At 32.7% G+C, this 18,723-nt stretch overlaps 2 protein-coding genes across 3 annotated transcripts; one reads left to right on the top strand and one right to left on the bottom strand.

The window, feature by feature from the left end:
• Window positions 1-557: 557 nt before the first annotated feature.
• LOC132728047 (neurotrimin-like) lies at window positions 558-4,632 on the top strand (the record flags this gene model as incomplete). Of its 2 annotated transcripts, XM_060713654.1 has the most annotated exon segments (6): window positions 558-893; window positions 1,700-1,990; window positions 2,306-2,596; window positions 3,023-3,140; window positions 3,411-3,451; window positions 4,162-4,632. In XM_060713654.1, coding segments are annotated over 6 exon segments (1,274 nt in total), but the record flags the coding sequence as incomplete, so codon positions are not given.
• Window positions 4,633-7,390: 2,758 nt separating this feature from the next.
• LOC132728046 (uncharacterized) lies at window positions 7,391-15,891 on the bottom strand. Its single transcript, XM_060713653.1, has 8 exons — window positions 15,560-15,891; window positions 15,129-15,235; window positions 13,326-13,554; window positions 12,608-12,752; window positions 11,306-11,374; window positions 10,237-10,314; window positions 9,719-9,864; window positions 7,391-8,544 (listed from the first exon to the last, which is right to left on the bottom strand). The coding sequence occupies exons 1-8, from the start codon at window positions 15,636-15,638 to the stop codon at window positions 8,504-8,506; spliced, it is 894 nt and encodes a 297-aa protein (XP_060569636.1). The 5' UTR covers window positions 15,639-15,891; the 3' UTR covers window positions 7,391-8,503.
• Between the last annotated feature and the right edge of the window lie 2,832 nt (window positions 15,892-18,723).

The following is an 18,723-nucleotide window of genomic DNA, read 5'->3' as shown; positions in this document are numbered from 1 at the left end:
TCTTTTAACTACAGCAATCAGGTCTGTTTAGAGCAAAGAATAACTGAAATTTACAAAAATGTATATATAACTTAATTTAAAATTTAATCAAAATGATAAAACTTTAAAACTTCTTCAATTAATTCAATTCACCGACAAAAAATATCTGATAAGTACACTTCCTTTACCATACATTTCATTTTTTCCTTGGTTAAAATACAGTTTCAAAAATTGGCGGTCGCTTACATGGCTTAGATAGCCTTATATGTACATTCGCCGCGGAATCGTGAATTTAAGGTCGGCATCGTGTAATAATAAGTATAATTAAATAAGTAATACCCCTATGTACATTATAACTGACAAGCTTAAAAATCAAATAGGTTTAAAAGTTTGATAAAGTAATTGTTAAATTTCTGTAACCAAATCAGCCCCTGACATTGTTTTATTTGGATGAATTGCTTTAGTATTTAATGGAACATGGTATACATGATCCGGAAATAATAATTTTAATCGTAAACTGCAGTTTCATTTAATATATTTGTAAGAATATATAAAAACATTTTTAACTAATATTACAGGTATTGTATCAGGAAACCCAATTATTTTGCCAGCTTTCAATGATGTATTGGTGAACAGCAGTTTGGAACTGGCGTGTTATACAAACAAAAATGTAACTGTTACACAATGGGTAAGTTTAAATCACATGGGCTCATTTTCACACCTGTATCTTTCGGACAATGGAAGCTGTAAACCAGATGGGTTCCTAGCTGAAAATCGATATTTTGAAACGAGTTGCTATAGTAACGGTACCTTCAAAATAAACATAAAACGTGTAAATTTAAGTAACCATGGTCAAGAATGGTATTGTTATGACGAGAATAGAAAAAGTAATATTGCTAAAATAACTGTTCGAGGTAAGAATGTATGATTTTAGTATATTGTACACCTGTAAACAAGTGATTACGGTGAAGATAAATGTGTGAAATAGCATAAGACTAATTCATTTTATAACTATCTGATGAATCTCTCTTATTGAAATATAAAATTATTGAAAGTTAACATATTTTTTACAGGACAGTAGCCAAAAGGTTGGTTAGATTGTTTGATATTTTCATACCATGTTACAGCTCTTTTATTTTCTATCTAATCTCTGATATACTTCAAACCACTTGCCCCTCACCGCTGTGAGTTCGAATCCCGCCAGGGACTTGGATTCTTTCATGTGAGGAAGCTATCCAGCTAGCTTACGGAACGTCGGTGGTTCTACTAAGGTGCCCGTTCGTGCCTGAAATAATGCACGGAGGGACACCTGAGGTCTTCCTCCACCAGTAAAGCTGGAACGTCGCGATATGACCTATACTGTGTCGATGTGACGTAAACCCCAATCAAAAAAATCTCTGATATAGTTACTGTTCTACTTTTAAACCATAACTGATAATTCTACTTTCATACCCACAATCCGATAACTTCTTGAAATAAGCTGCTGTAAGAGAGAAAAAATAATTATATCGGCCTTCTCAGATGCTTATTCGAAAATATTATGTTCGAGAATAATAGTAGCGTAAGTTAACCCTATTAGCTATATCTCCATGTTACGTTCCAAATGCTTTGTTAGAAAAGTGATATTATATGTGAGAGGATTTGCTTCCACTATTTTCCTTTTAAGACATATATAACTGAATAAGATAATTGCTTCGACTAAATATGACAATTTTTTCAGTTCAACCGCGTAAGGTTCGCTTCAACTATGGAATAGTGGCAGAAGAGAGGTTAATTGTAAACCAAAATGAACAGGTGACTTTCCAATGCTTCGCGGAGTCTTATCCTCTTCCAGACATTGTTATAAAAAATCAAAGAGATGAAGAAATCATAATGATGAAAAATACAAGTTCTGTTCAACACATTATTCATAGGGTATCTTGTGCTGATGCAGGGGAGTATGTATGCTCTGCTAGAAATATGTTAACAAATGGACAAGGAGCACTATCAAAACTCGTCCTTATCGTGAGATGTTAGTTTTTAAACTCCTGTTCTGTCCGTAATTAATCATTTCTAAATTTGCGAATCTACGTGCATGACATTTGCACCTCGGTATAATATATAAAAAGCGTTGATATAAAACTAGACTTTACATAAAGGATTTCAGCTTTAAATATATTATCGATAACTCTTAGTAATATTGTACCTACTAGTATTAAACAATTTACTGATCCTTCTTACTTCACAGTAAAGAAGCACTGGAGCACCAACTTTAGTTTACAAGAGTATGAGTTTTAGACGAAAATTTGTGATTAAAACATGTCTACACCGTTGATTATGTTTATAGGTCCTCCACGTCCGTCAGCTGATACTTTAAGAGAGACAAAGATGCATTTTGACGTTACGTTGCAATATTTAGCTAAAGAGTTTCTTGACGTGCAAAACAAAACAGTATTTGCATGGTATAAACAGAACGTGCCATTACAAAATGACGGCAATAAGTATATTATATCATCTCATGGGTTACAGGCTAATTTGATCATCAGAAACATTACTCAGTCAGATTATGGACAGTACCGAGTTATTGTCAGAAATTCATTTGGACATTATACCCACTATTATGAAGTGCGGGAAAAGGGTAAAAAGTTGTTACAGTTATGATTCTTCAAACATCAATTAAAAATTCTTAAATATCTACTTTTCCTCTTAAGTAAAATATTTCAATGCAATAAAGCAGCACCTGATCTATGATTTTCGTTTCTAAAACAATTTTTTTTGATGTTCTGTTACAATTTTTTAAACAGTTTTTATTATTGATCATATGGGCGACTCAAAAGTTGTTTTGGTCAACTTGCCAGTAGTTATGTTATAAGTGATTTGGTATTTTGTTAATTAAGACAAAATACCACTTTGCTTACGTTTTTAATATTTATCTCTGCCTTTGCTGCGAAACAAATGTGCGAATGTAATACATAATAGTTTATCTTTGTGAAAACGTAAATGACATGTAACTTTTACTGTTTATAATTAATAATGTAGTTTTATTTTATTTTTTTAAATACAGCTCAACAGTCCTCAACGGAGCATATTACAGCCTCGGCACTATTAAAGATCGCCATTAGTATATCTATTTTCACATTTATAGTGGTTGTATTGGAATTCTCCTATTGGAGGTGTATCAGGTAATACAAATGTCACCAAAAGACAGAAGAACCCAACCCAAAAGTATCAAAATAAAGCGTTATTTAATGTCTTGTTTCGCTTAAATTGATGATAAAATGTTTATTTCATACACAGTCTATTTACCTCGTTCGGACTTTTGGTAACATTACAAGTTTATGAAAATGGTTTTCTCTCTTATATAAAAAACATTCGAGATTATTTTTGGATAAATTACATATAAACAGCTATAAAACCGCTGTTGCTACGTTATTAGTTATCTTTCATTTCAGACTTAAACAAATTCTGAAGATAAAAGACAGAAAGACAGCTGGTATGCAGTTTTAACACATGTTTGATTCCGTAATTCTACTATTTCTATCGGTCACAATTAATTAAGATAATCTAAACGTAAAGAAATATCATAAAAGTTAGATAAGAATTGATGATACCCTAATGATAGAAGAAATATCATTTTACCGAATAAACATGATTACGTATTTTAAGCATGTGGTACCATTTTGATTCTATCAAACTTCGTATTTCTTAAAGGAACTCCACTGTGGTCAAAAGCCTAATAATTATAATAAAAATTTGAATTTCTCACAAATATGAGCATGGACACTTGAACAAGAAAACTGTAAAGAAATAATGAACATATATACTCAAAAACAAAATGAAAGTCGTACTTTTGTGATATTTTCAGTTCCATTTGAATGAAAAGCGTTGCAACACGTTTTCAATTTCGGGTCAGCTTCCACATTTAGAATATTATTCCATTATTATTATTGGTCTCGACCTACAACGAATGGAACATTAATGTTAAAAAAATTATTCCAATCCCCGTCATGTCAAAAAAACTCAATGGAGCCCCTTTAGATTATACAAAACCATGTATATAGTAAGGATTAAGTAAGTGTTATTATTCAAAATGCATCCACGCCTTGTTTACTGTGCAAATCATAGCGGGACGTGTGAGTTTTGGTACAGTAACTATCTCGATATAAATGATTTATAATTGTTTTTTTAAATGTTTTGTTCTAGATATTATAACTGAATATCAGACCACTACTGGAGATAATGACAATGCTGCTGATAATGGGTATGAAGAAATTGATGAGCAATGTAAGGCTAGAGAGGCATACATGGACATGCAAGGAATCAAAACGGATAATGATTCCAACTGTGAATATATAGATATGAAAATACAGACATTATCAATCGAAAACAATTATGGATAGTAATCGAAGTCGTTTTGTACAAAATTTATTTGTTTCTCGTTGAATCCATATATAAACGTTTTCACATATTTTTGCTACTGTAAATTTATCCAGACATACATGTATTATACCTGTTTTGCATTATATATTGAGAGAATTCCCACCTATGCTCTGTGATGATTATACAGTTGACTAAAACTCACCTGTTCCTTTTAAACTTTTAAATCCATATTTGTGAATCACATGGTAACCTTGATGATCTGATAAAGAAATACAAATTAAACACTGTCATAGCTACACTTGTCATTTGTTTATTGTGTTTCCTGCTACTTTTTTTTAATCTCTCTCCAAATGTTTCATTTCTGAACCAACAGTTAATAATTTATGCTATTTACCTAGAATATCTAAAAACTGCAGAAATGTAAAAATAGCACAGGCATGTAGAATTCCGCAAACATGTGGCAGAAATGAGCATCGGGATCATTATACGTATCAGCATAAATAGATTATATGTAACATCAAAACAATTAAAACTAGAACTGCCACGGTTATGGCGTGAATAGTTTCCGCATACCACTGCCAAATCTGAGGTTACTTAGCCAGTGCATTGCTAAGTTATGTATTCTACATGCTTTAAATGTGAAAATGTCAAAATCAGGACACTGCAGACAAGCATTCTTAAGCATCTGAGCAGACATGCTTATTATAGTAAAAGTCCCTGTTACCTTGACCTTTGACACAGCCACCTAAAATCAATAGGGGTCATCTACTAGTCATAAACAACCCCAATACCAAATATGAAGACTGTTGACCAAAGCATTCTTAAGCAGACAAGCTCTTTTAGTCAAGGCCCTTGTGACCTTGACCTTTGACCCAGTGACCTCAAAATCAAAAAGTGTCACCTAATGGTCATTATCAACCTCCATGCCAAAAATGAAAACTGTTGGTCAAAGGAATCTGAAGTTATTTGGCGGACAAGCTTTTTTAGTCAAGGCCCCTGTGATGACCTTTACCTTTGACCCAGTGACCTCAAAATCAGCATGGGTCATGTCCTAATCGTGACAAACCTCCATGCCATATATGAAGACTGTGGGTCAAATAAATCTAAGCTGTTGGGCAGACAAGCATTTTTTAGTCAAGGCCCCTGTGACCTTGACCTTTGACCTGGTGACCTCAAAATCAATAGGATCATATAATGGTCATGACCAACCTCCATGGCAAATATAAAGACTGTGGGTCAAAAGAATCTTAAGTTATTGGGGGGACAAGTTTTTTATTCAAGGCCCCTGTGACCTTGATCTTTGACCTGGTGAACTCAAAACCAATGGGAATCATCTACTAATCATGACCAATCTAAATACCAAATATGAAGACTGTGGGTCAAAGTAATCTTAAGTTATTGGGTGAACAAGCTTTTTTTAGTCAAGGCCTCTGTGACATTGACCTTTGACCTGGTGACCTCAAAATCAATAGGAATCATCTTCTAATCATGACCAATCTAAATACCAAATATGAAGACTGTGGGTCAAAGGAATTTTAAAGTATTGGGCGGACAAGGAAAATCGACGGCCGGCTGGACGGGGAGACAGCCGGACGGCCAGAGGGACAAGCTGATTCCAGTATACCTCCTTACAATTTCGTTGTGGTGGGGAGAGGGGTATAAAAATATTGCCTTAGCAGCCGTATGCGATAATCCACTCCAATTGATGTTCTATAAAATATGTTTGTCCGTTTAATTACCGTATTGCTAAGTTTCAGTAACAAGACACTTTGATATGCAGATTATACTGATAACGGTATACTAATGATAAGTAAACACAAAACACGGGCATCGAACAGGTAACAGACAGAACAATTGTATATATAACATATTAAGATTAGGGATGGGTCAAGGTAGATATTACATTTGAGATTTGGCATGTTGGATCTGGCATTGAAGATTGGGCATTGCGGTTGTGTAGTAGGGGATGGGACACTGGAGATAAAATATTTAGTATTGGGCATGGGGGTGGGCAGGGGGATTTTTCAGGGTATAATGTACCTAGAACAGGGACACTCAGCACTTAGTTTGTCTGGGCAATGCACGTATTATATTATTTTTTGTTTTATAATTATTTTTCCTGACTATACTTTGGAGGTGGACAATTCGCTCATAGGTCCTGTTACATATGTATACTAAAGGTGCAAATGTACCTTACTTTTGTATCGTTGTTTACAATATATTTGATAATATCATTTGCAAGTTTTATATTAAAGCAGTCAAGCAAGAATGTACCGTCTTTTCTAGCTTTTTGGTGCATCTATTAAACTAGAAAAAAGTGGTGTTTGTCTTAAAGGGATATTCAGGCAAAATGATGACAAAAATATTAAAATGATCTTATGTACTAAAATTACACTAAAATAACTTTTCTTGAAGTTTCAGCATGAATTTCTGTTTAAATTCTATATATTTTGAGTTTGAAGCGTAAATATATCTATACATGTTGAACAAAAATTAGACGCCAATAGAATCACCAAATAGTTTTAAAACAAGTCCGGTGACTTGAACAAACCCTTGAACATACAATAACAGATATTGTGGATAGTGTATGATTGAAACATGTCTAAGCCATTCATTTGATATGCTCTTTAACGTTTCCAGAGTTCACTTTGACAACTATTGTGAAATCCTAGCGCTCTAACCTGACCCACGCGGGTCAAGTTAGGAAACCACCATTTTATTCTTTATATGAGGAAAAGTTTTGTTCCTTTGACTGTCTAATATATTCATTTTGATGGCCTTTACAGAATAATGAATGAAAAATTCAAAAGTACGAAATCAAAATTTTGCCTGTGTCGCCTCAGAAAGCTGTGACGTGAACATACTGTCATTGTGATTACGTTTACTTGTCCCTTTAATTATGAATAAAGTAATATTGTAACATAAATTGATAGTTGTTAAATTATTTTATTAAAATTGTTAACAAATCAGTCAGGAAAGTTGCATTGTAATGTACGAACTGCAAATTAGAGACCATAAACTATAAATCTATAAAACAATAAAACATAAAACAAGTAATGTCACAAAAAATTAACAACAAAAGAGTTTGAAATAATCTCTACAAATAAGAATTTATATAAATTAAACTACTCATATAATTAACAAACACAAAGAATGCTTCGCCTTTGCCTAGGATATACACGTTTCACAAATTATACAATATGACAAATCCACGTTGAAACATACAAATGAGTTCATTCGATGGAAAAAAAACTAACTCTCACCGTATGATGGCAACAGTGAAGTCATATTGCAGCAGTGATGATAATTTAATGAATACTGATTACAACAGGTAGGTTATAAATATGCCTGGTTTATTTTTATCACGCATATAAGGACAATTTCATTGCTTTAGACTAACAGTAAATTGCCCCGAGACAGTATTGGGCATTTTTTATTCGTTTCCCTTTTTATAAAATATTTCAGCACATTAAACTGACCCGTCGTGATGATTATTTTTCCAACTTGAGATATTTTGAACACGCAACAACCATTTTTTTCCGGATTTTTTTCTGTTGCTGTTACTTTTTGTCCGCTCAAAATAATTTATGAAATGGGGAACCCATAAATACCCTATAATATCTTCAGTCAATTGGCAGTAAGTCTACAGTAATAAATTATATTTTTTGCTTATTTGGAATTAACCAATCAAATGTTTGTTCTACCAGTAGTAATCAGTAAATTGTAGATTTCTGTCGCCAAAATCCCGGACGGCGGAGGACACTTTGCGATTGATCATGAAATTATTTCTACGGTCATTTGTACTGTTCATCTGCTCTGGCATGCAGCGAATATCCTTGCAAAAGTGAAGCCAACAAGTATTGATAATGTCTAGGAACGATGCAATGGCTGACCTTTGCTTCAATCTACAAACACTAACACCATTACTGCAGGAATGTGTCATCACTGGCGCTGGAAATACGGTGTGTAATACAAGCAATTAATTCTTGAATAATACCATTCTTCAGGAATACTGAAACAAGTTTGACTAATTTCAGCAAAACATGATTTGATGTTACACAATGATAGCTTCTGGTAAAATACTAGTACATCATGTTTTTGTTGCTGTTTATTTACTAAAATTGCATTATTATTTTCTGTTGACGGCGATGATTGAACTTGTCTTTTATATTCTCCATGGCTCCTTCATCTGTTGGGGCTTTTTTCCTTAAAACAAGAATTATATTAAACAAATTGCATTCACTGGCTTCAAACTGTATCGTAAAGCATTATTTTATATTGACCTATGACGTTTATATCAGATTTGGTTATACCAGTACCCTACATAAACAGATTATAGAAATGCAAATGGGTATTAATTGTTTAATATTTGTTTATTATATCTATGAACGAGACTTTCTTTTGCGCCTTTCTGAAGATACACATTAAGATGTTATATATTATTAAGCATTTAATTTAATAACAGTTTCCTATACCTTGATGGTATTTTCAATAATTACCCCCTGTTTTTCGATCTACATATTACACTCGATAACAATAGTATTCACAAAAAAATCTATGATAAGAGAGATAACTTTGACTTTGGTATAGTCAAGTATCCATATTTAAATAGAGATATAACTCATACAAAGTCTTCTGAGTATATGTATCTCTGTTAACTTGTTTTGCTAGGGCGTGTAGGCATGTTAACGATTTTTACAAAGGGAATATTTTCATAACTAGCAACTTCTAAAACAGGACTTTCGCTGACATAAGTTACAGAAGTAATTTACTTAATTTTATAACTGTAATTTCGATATAATTTCAAAATTCAATAGCGATTTGAATACTATTCAGCGACAAGGGATTAGCAAGCCTGACTTCTATGGAAATGTGATTTACAAACTCCGATCTCGGTTATGTTTTGGCTTCCTTTTTAAAATAAACGATCTATTAAAAGATGTTATTACCTCTACTCTTTTAAAAGACATACTGCATGTTAGGTGTTCAACCCTTTTACAGTTGGCAACTACGCTTTCTTCTTTTGATAACCACTGTTAGAATTTCGTTCGGTGGAAATTAATTTTTTACACTGTCTCGTTTAAAAGAAACATGTTTGGGGCTAAGAATTAGGTGAAGTACACCAATAACTGGTTTAAACTCCCTAGCAGTGCGAATATTGCTTATCGTTCCAAAGCGGCGCCCCCTGTGTTCTTCAAGTGTATGATTTGCTTATTGCTACATACAATTGTTGTGACATTTTTATGTCCTTTTTTTGTTTTTTCGTCCAAGATAAATATCTCCCCCTTCCCCTGATTATTTACCCATCCCATCCTTCGGACCCCTTCCTTTGCACCCTTGCCCTTTTTAGGGCCTTTTATAAATATTAATCTTTCATTACCTTTTACGTTTCTATGATTTCCTGTTTTGTCCGTTGGCGCTGCCCTGTTTGGTGTCCTACTTGGTTCCTTCCTGGTGGTCCTCCTGTTATGGAAGTTGCGTTCATTGAATGTTTCCCGCCCTTGTTGATCATGTTTTTCATATTTGCTTGATAATGTAAAATGAAGTCAACATAAAATGCGTAGTATAATGATATTCTATTGGCAATTAACATGATTTATTTTCTTAAGAGCACATATTAAATGCATTCGTCCTCTGCAGCTGATTTGTGTTACATTGTGTTGTTAAAACATTCAAGAAACGGTTTTGCAAATAAGTAGAAGTGAATAAAAATCAAGGTTATAACAAACATTCTCTTTTATAACGTGTGCTAAAAAAATTCTAACTGGATTGATCGTTTTCAAAAACATTTAATGTTTTTAGGGGATAAGAACGAAAACAAATCTTTTGCCGGGCAACAGCTGTTAAGTATTGGCAAGCAAGAAGGCCTGGCAAATATGGCAGCAGTGAACAACTTACTGATAGTTGGTGGCTTCCCTTAGTTCTTCAGGTTCTTCGGGCAATTTCATCCGTGATTTCTTTTGTTGTAAATTCATTCTTTAAAAAGATATATTTTAGGTTTATGAAATTCATATTAATAGACAATTGTTATGTAAGAAACCATGCTATTATCATCATTTATTAAATGTTTTTGATAAAAGTTCTAAGTGATTTTTTTTTGTTCAATAATAATTTATGTAGCCATGTAAAGTCGGATCATGTCCATGTACCTTACAGACAACACCCATGTTTTATTCTGTCGTGGTTTGTTATTATATACAATACAAATAACCACTAACATGATTGCATATTATTTAACAAATGTTCCATATAAGACAAATATACTTTAATGTATTAAGGGGACAAAAAATAACAGCAACAGTTTAGAATTATTGGCAAGATGTTGCAAACTTGGCAGTATTCAACAACTTAAAGACCAGTTTCTTCGTGAATTGTCTTGGTCTTTACGCATTCTTAAGAAAAGTTTACTTGATATCAATGTACGGAAAAGCAGTATATCTTCGGTGGGCAATAGTTATATGTCCTATTTAAGTGATCGTTTTTAAATTAACAGTTTAAAATAGATTTGTCTTTAATAGGAACCTTTTTCCATAAATATTTCAAATATTGATAAAAACACCAGAAATGTATAATTTGAATATTCTTATAAATATTTCTTAGAAAACGGTTGATAAGAGTTCTAAGTGATATTAAGAATGAACATTTTATACGAGAAATAACATTTTGTTCTAGAACAATTTATTATCAACTATATATGTAGCAACGTAAATTTGCATGTACGTGTATTGTACACTTACGTACAATATCCATATTTTATTACGTCGTGGTTTGTTATCACATACAATAATAATTACTATCAATATGATTGTTTATGATATTATATTACAAACGTTCCATTGCAGTCAAATTAACCTCAATGTTTTTAGGAAACAAAAAGAACAAGACATCTATTGCCGGGAAAAAATTTAGAACTTGCTGTTTAATTATTGGCAAGTTGTGGCAAATATGACAGTATTAAACAACTTACGGCTGGGTGGCGGTGTCGCTTCGTTCTACCAGCCTTTCCCTTTGTGAACTGTCTTCTTGTACATGCATTCTTTAAAAAGATATATTTTAAGCATGTAAAATTTAAGAACTGCAATGCAAGAGACCACGTTATTATCATTATTATGATTAAGTAAATGCTCTAATTATTTTAAGGTAAATGCTGATAATAGATAATTATATAACATATACTTTGAATTACATTCCATTTTTAATTACGATGTTAAAATACTCATAAAATATCATATAAATCAATATACATGTTTATAGTACGATGTTCAACATTCATCTGCCCTATCAAAGTGGTCATATTCAAATAAACTAACAGCTTCAAGTTGATTGGCCTACAATGTGAACCTTTTCCATAAATATTTCAAATATTGATGAAAATTACAAATATAAATCTATTAATGCTTTGAAAACTCTGATATGCAAAAAAAGTGATTATTTTGGAAAAAACATTGTGAGAAAATGATCTGAAAATTTGCACACAAATAATCGGATAACACATTCAAATTCAGGACAAAATATACTATTTATGTATTATCATGTCACAACTGTATATACTGAATACTCTTGCATTTAGTGTAGCTATACAATATGAGCACAAGGTTTTTACAAAAGCTGTAACAAACCATTACACCACAGCCATTATTCAAAATGGAGTGCCCGTTTATTACATTTTTATGTTAGAAAACTTTTTATTCAGATAAAATCTTCTTAATAAAGATATGATGAAGAAACTAAATGAGCCGCGTCACGACAAAACCAACATAATGGGTTTGCATCCGCGCAGACTGATCAGGATCCATGCTGTTCGCTTACAAACCCTATTACGAGTAGAGAAACTGATAGCAAACAGTATGGATCCTGATCAGACTGCGCGGATGCGCAGGCTGGTCTGGATCCATGCTGGTCGCAAACCCATTATGATGGTTTTGTCGTGACGCGGCTCAAATCATGAGTGCATAAAATGTGTACGTCAGTGTATTTTGAATGTATTCAACTTTTTCATTGAAAGCATGCAAGACAGTGTCAAATAGGCGATAAACACCGCTCAGACCGATATAATATCATGTCTTAAACACACGGCAGTCCTTTGCTTTTGATCCGTTTAATTGTTTCCGGGCTGGCTGATCGTTCGCTATAATGATGTAAGGCCATTTAGGGCAAAATACTATGTACTGTTTCTAAACAAATTTCTAAACCCGTTTTAATGAATTAAATCTAATGGGCTTTCGAAGTTCATACTCAGGCAAATTCAAGTTTAAGCTAATAAACTCACTGACTAGTAAGTTTTCCTTTGCCTTTTCTCTTTTGTTTCCAACATTTCCACATACAATATCCAATACACAGAAGAATACATTTGACTCCAAGTAAACCAGCAACAGCAAGTCCAATTTCTTTTGCAATGTTGAACCGTTCATTATCTAACATAAAACATTTCTTTATTAAATGCACTAGGTTACGCCAGTGTTATATAAATATAAGACAGGTTTATCATTGAAAGTTAATTGCGTGGGATCAAAATACCATATGGACCGACATAATCATGTAAAGTTTGGCTTAAGAGGTGACAAACACCAACACGGCTTATTTGGTGCATTAGGAATGATCACATAAAACAGCAGTCTGTCAGTAAAGCAGACACAATATGTCATCAAAAAACGACTATATTTGTATGGTCATAGTCCTAAAAGTATTTAAGTCATACGGAAAGCGCATATAACAATACATGAGGAAATAAAAGTTTAAAAAAGCACGTTTGTTTCCCCAAAATGTATCCGGAAACCTTAATAAAGTATTTGTATTAACCTCCCTATATACATACAGTCATCGTTTCAATTTCAATGATAATAAAATGTATTGAATTGTTGATCATTATGATGCTCTCTGACAAAAAAAGTACCGAATTGCCAAATTCAGAATATAATTAAATGAATGAGCAATGTATATATACTTTTGACATACAAAATTATGAATATAAGTAAAATAAATTATACCATTTTCTTCAATCATGTACTTGTAAGCAGTATTGCATGATTCTTTGCTTTTATTCCCATATACTGCTAAAACTTTCAGAAAATATTTCCCGTTGTCACTAGATTTGGCAGAAATCATCTCTGTATACTGCACTTGCTGATCATACCCGCAATCAAAATCATTCGAACAACTTCTTGTATAATTGTCATGAATTGTTGGAATTATTTCCTCCTCAGTGTCACTACTGACCTACATGTGTGCAAATCGAGCAAATTTTAAGATAAGTGTAGTACAAATTACAATTATTGTAATTTCATTTTTTTTAATTGTTCATTAGCCCCACAAAAAATTGTATAACAACATTTATTACCCTTCCAGATTTTTTCCGCCTTTTTGATTGGATATTGATCACCCGAAAGAAATTGATATAACCGAGCCAGACGGGTAATATACACACTAAATTTCCCCGTTGGGTACCCCACGTTGTAAACAACATGCGCTGAGGTGATGCGCGTACGGTTCGATTTTACGCGGTGTAAATTCCGATTTACAAGCACTTTTTAACAGTCAAATGATAAATATTTACCAATGTAGAGTAATGATACATATTCTCATCAGTATTGAAAACAATGATGACCTGGTGAAAGCTTGATATTAATTACAAAAAAGTGCGTTCAATAGACTTCTCCTTTTCTCTTGTTTACATTCGTTAGGTACGGGAAAAATACGTCATGTATTTATGTGACGTCATGATGTGATGAAGGGGTATCCTAAAGGGAATCTTATTTCGACGTTTCATTTGAAACAGCAATGATTTTTTAAAAAATCGTCTAACCTCGGCAGGGGAAGGGTAATAAAATTATTATTTTGGTTTTGGAGTGATATATGTGGATATATTACCTGCCAAAATAAAATATCACCCTCGCCTAACGGCTCGGGTGATATAAAATCTTAGCAGGTAATATATCCACATATATCACTCCAAAACCAAAATAACATATAATAGCTTCTCATCCAAACCCTTACCTCTTAAAATGTCAAATCTTACGAACATACCAAGATTTGATGTCTATGGTGACACACAGGGACCACTTCTCTGACGTCTGTCTGCCTCCGTAAGTCCGTTTACAAAACTTGTCCGGACAACTCCTCAAAAACTACTGGTGCAATTTCATCTAAACTTTACAGGAGTGATCAGTACCAAGTCTTGTTATGCATATCATTGGCGATTTTTTTAGTTTAATGATATTTGACTCTTATACCTTTGATTTTTATTTTTAAAGTCCGCTCTTACACCAGTAATGTAACACGAATGAAACACATCTGCGGATGCTTCTAAATTCAAAATTTTACCATTTCATGTTTAAATGTTGAATTCTCTTTAAGCCGGAGCTAGGGGGCGTGGACGGTAGTTTGCACTTTACAGTTCCATCCATGAACAGGCTCAATCAAACATAGCCTGCAACATTTTCAATTTTGCCGTGTTGGGCTTTCTTAAAGGATTCTTATTTCTCTCTATTTTACATGATTTATCGGTAGCTCTAGTACTTGAGCATAATACACGTTTTTTTTTGGTTGAATAATTTTTTGCTAACATACGGACAATTAACAGATGGAAACCATAGGATTCGTCACATTATACGTGCCTTTGACTAGTTTTTTTTTAAAATAATGACATTTGAATAGAAAAATATATCATAAAGAATAAAACGCAATAATAAATTTCATAAACTCAAGTTGCTAAACAATGCATTGTTATCTGTGTGCGCTTCGGTTATTTACGGTATAAACAGCATTATAAAAGGTAATGTAAAATAACATACTGACATCTTTATCCATTTAAATGAAACTTCAGTTTCTTGAGATACACAGCCCGATATCGCCCTTACAGTCCCATTTATTGTATCTTCAAAAAGAAGAGGCTCATAGTCTGTAACAGATTAATTAATTAATTTGTTAATTGATAAATCCTGGAACATACGATAAAAATGTAATTACAGAATTGTGCCAATTCGATTATGTGGTGTTATTTTCATAAACCCTTTGTTAAATTCTAAAAAAGTATGCTTAGCCCGTCCCTACATCTGATTGTTAAACGACATTGGACATTTTTATATAACACGTTGTAATATATCCTTCTTCATAACACAAAAATCATTAAATGTTCAAAAGAGTTACTTTTTTCTTTGTATTACACATATTGGAATAACTATTCGAAAACTGGGCATACATTGGATTAAATTATTATGCTAACCTGTAACTTTTATAACTTCAGAGTCTATATCAGAACCATCTGAACAAATAAACTTTTTCCCGTTGTCTTCCTTAGTCATGTCTATCACGGTCAAATTGAAGATGCCATGTCTATCGTATGTAAACGTGTACTGTCCTTCATAATCAGGGGTTAAAGCGCATTTATTTCGCGTACAATTACAATTGGTGTAACATTGTTTGCATACATCCACACAATAGCAAATGTGTTCTTCTTAAACGTACAAGTAAGAGTAACATTTCTACCACATTCATATGGCATCTCACCAGTCTGATTACCCGGTTTCTGTATAGAAATATTTCCGCCTGAATTTAAAAGAAAAATGCAAAACAACTTAAACATTTTGAGAAATTGAAAAATGACGAACGCGTTTTCATAAACTTCTCATTATAAGGTTTATTAGATTAAATGATGTATTGATATGCATTGTAATACTTTTTTTGGCGTAAAATGTTGTGTATTTTGTTCAAAGCTACATACCATCGGTATTTTCATTCATGAATTTCATATTTTATTTTTTTTAGATAAATGAACAAAATATTCAAATAAACCTTAACAGCTTTATATAAACTATATCTTCTGTTGAGAAGATATAACGTATAATCAGTTCCCCTTCATTATTTATTTTAGAAAACTATAAAATGTATTTCCTACTTTAAAAGCTTTAGTTTCGATTACGTTAAATCTATATTAAAGGAGAAATGCGTGCTTACAATCATTTTATGGATATACTAGTAGTTGTCATTTTTTTCTTTAACATTTTTGTTGTTAGAAAAAAGATATATAAATTAAAAAGGCAAAACTGTTTGAATTGATCTTTTGCTACATAAATGAAAAGCTTAAACATATCAATTATAAATATGCTGATAAAGCGAATACATGTAAACAACCAACATTTTATCGCTTTAACAGCAATTGAGATTACACTATATATGATTTCTGTCATATATTCTTGCTATCATGTAATTGCGTGATATTTAAATTGTATTATATTTGTATTGTTACTCTGAACGACAAACGACAACCTCGATGCCCTATGTAAAGGTATGTCGGTTTTGAATGAAAAACTTAACGATCATAAACAATTGGTCCAAGAAGATTTCAAAGAAAATCAAAATCTGAAAGTATACATGAGGGACGCAGCTGAAGACTGTATTGGAACTCTTGAAAAAAGATACATGATCTTGAAAAGTACGGAAGGAGAACTTTGCTCAGGGTCTATCGGGTACAAATATATTCCCCAGATATAAACGCTCAGGAGAATATCGGTAATGAAAGTTTACAAGCTATAAGCAGAACCAGCCAAACGCTTACCTAAGCACACTTAGACACTGATAAAATCTTGATAAATATTTGTAAAAGTAAGATGCATTTGAATCTACCAGTAAGTGCTGATGATATTGAACTCTCTCATACCATCGCCCCTGTGCTTGAAGGTTATGCACACATTTTATGCAAGTTAAAGGGTTGCAAAACTAAGAACAGAGTCTTCTTGAACAAATCCCATCTGAAAAATTATGAATCACACACATGACACATACAGAGTATTCGTTACAAAACAGAAAGGGGCAATATATTGTCCAACAATACGTTGCTAGAAAAAGTAAAAGCAATGACAGCTGCTTCTTGACCAGTGATGGTCGCATTCTGTATAAAACTAGGTCTACAAGTAAAGTGAGATCAGTCAACAGTATGAGTGATATTGAAGACCTATAACACGACACCCTTCGACCAAATGATAAGAAATGCTGGGGGAAAAAGGAAACCCACTTAAACCTGTATGATTTACATATGTTATGTTTTTGTTTGTTTTATGAAGAATCTTGATGTTCTCAGATCCAGTGTGTGGGTCACCGGACCGTTGCCTTCGGGTTTATGCACCCTAATTCACACTTTTATTGATGTGCTCTAATCGCCATATACAATGCTTGACATTGTGTGTACAAATTAACTTCCCTGGAATGAAAACATAGTTTAAGTAGCCATTAAGCGTCCACTTGTTCCACTATAGTGAAAAGATACAAGATACAAGTGTTTCTGTTTGCGAAGTAAGTGTTTGATAATGTAGTTTTATGGTTTTGCGGTAGATAATACTATAGATAAAACATGGTTGGAGGAGGATAGTGGCATAATAATATTTTAGTTCTCAGGTGGACAATATATACTACCAAAACATTCTTAGTTATTTATGTAATATGCTCGAAGTGTGTTTTAACAGATACAAAAGAAATAAAATATATAGCTATGTCACCTTATATCGTATAAAAACAAAAATATTCATGCATCTGTTATATTAGTGTCAATAAATAACGAACCAAAAGGTGACAAACCTGTGTTATGTTTGTGTCAATCATAGTTTAGTTTGTATACAAATTTATACCAGTTCGATTGTGTTGAAAGCTATAAGATTTTTAAACATTCTCGATACAAAAAAAACACAATATAAATTACATTAGCATTGTAATATATTTAACTTAAATAAAGATTCTCCGGTGAGTTTTCCCATCTTATCAAGGGTAACAAATAAACTTATACAGTCACAGCTTTGCAAACATACCGCCAATAAGCGCAACGCATTGATTATCTGATTGTGCATAGTGGTGCACCACGAATCTCTTAAACTTTGTACCAACAGATAAGAAGTAAATATCAACATTTGCCGAGTTCAAGATAACACCTATCATAACACCTATCAATCGGAACATCTGGAGTGTTATTTATAATAACCTCGAACTTAATAAAAATTGAAACAAGTTATACCACATGGTTTGAGATGTAAAGAAAAACAGACTATGCAATCTTTGATAATGTATAACGAATAGCATCCAAAAGGAAATAAAGTCTATGTCGGTAAAGCTATGATTGAAAATATGTCTTTAAAATTGACCACTGATGTACGATTTAAAAAATATATGAATTAATGCCATTTTTTGACATTTTGTACTTTCGATTTCTACAACAATAATTTATAAATGTATAAATAATGTACTGTATACTTTTCATATCTATAAGTTTGCATAATTTATTTAGGTGTAAAGTTACTTGACACATTGGAATAAACGTAGTCTGCAACTCCCAGCATTAAATTTCTATTTGTTTACATGTTTTAGTTTACTAACGTACGTTAGACCAAAATACTGTTTATG

This window comes from Ruditapes philippinarum, unplaced genomic scaffold, assembly GCF_026571515.1.
Source record: "Ruditapes philippinarum isolate M1 unplaced genomic scaffold, ASM2657151v2 ctg17044_1_1_1_1, whole genome shotgun sequence".
Lineage (NCBI taxonomy): Eukaryota > Metazoa > Mollusca > Bivalvia > Venerida > Veneridae > Ruditapes > Ruditapes philippinarum.
The sequence above is the reverse complement of the archived record's forward strand: the minus strand, read 5'-3'. Positions and strand labels throughout refer to the sequence as shown.

Excerpts from the sequence above, each read along its gene's own strand:
- LOC132728046 (XM_060713653.1), bottom strand. The coding sequence starts at position 15,638 with ATGACTAAGGAAGACAACGGGAAAAAGTTTATTTGTTCAGATGGTTCT. Across the intron at positions 15,236-15,559 it reads TGAAGTTATAAAAGTTACAG|ACTATGAGCCTCTTCTTTTT; the intron begins GTTAGCATAATA and ends AATCTGTTACAG. Across the intron at positions 8,545-9,718 it reads AAATCATAGAAACGTAAAAG|GAAAAAAGCCCCAACAGATG; the intron begins GTAATGAAAGAT and ends TCTTGTTTTAAG.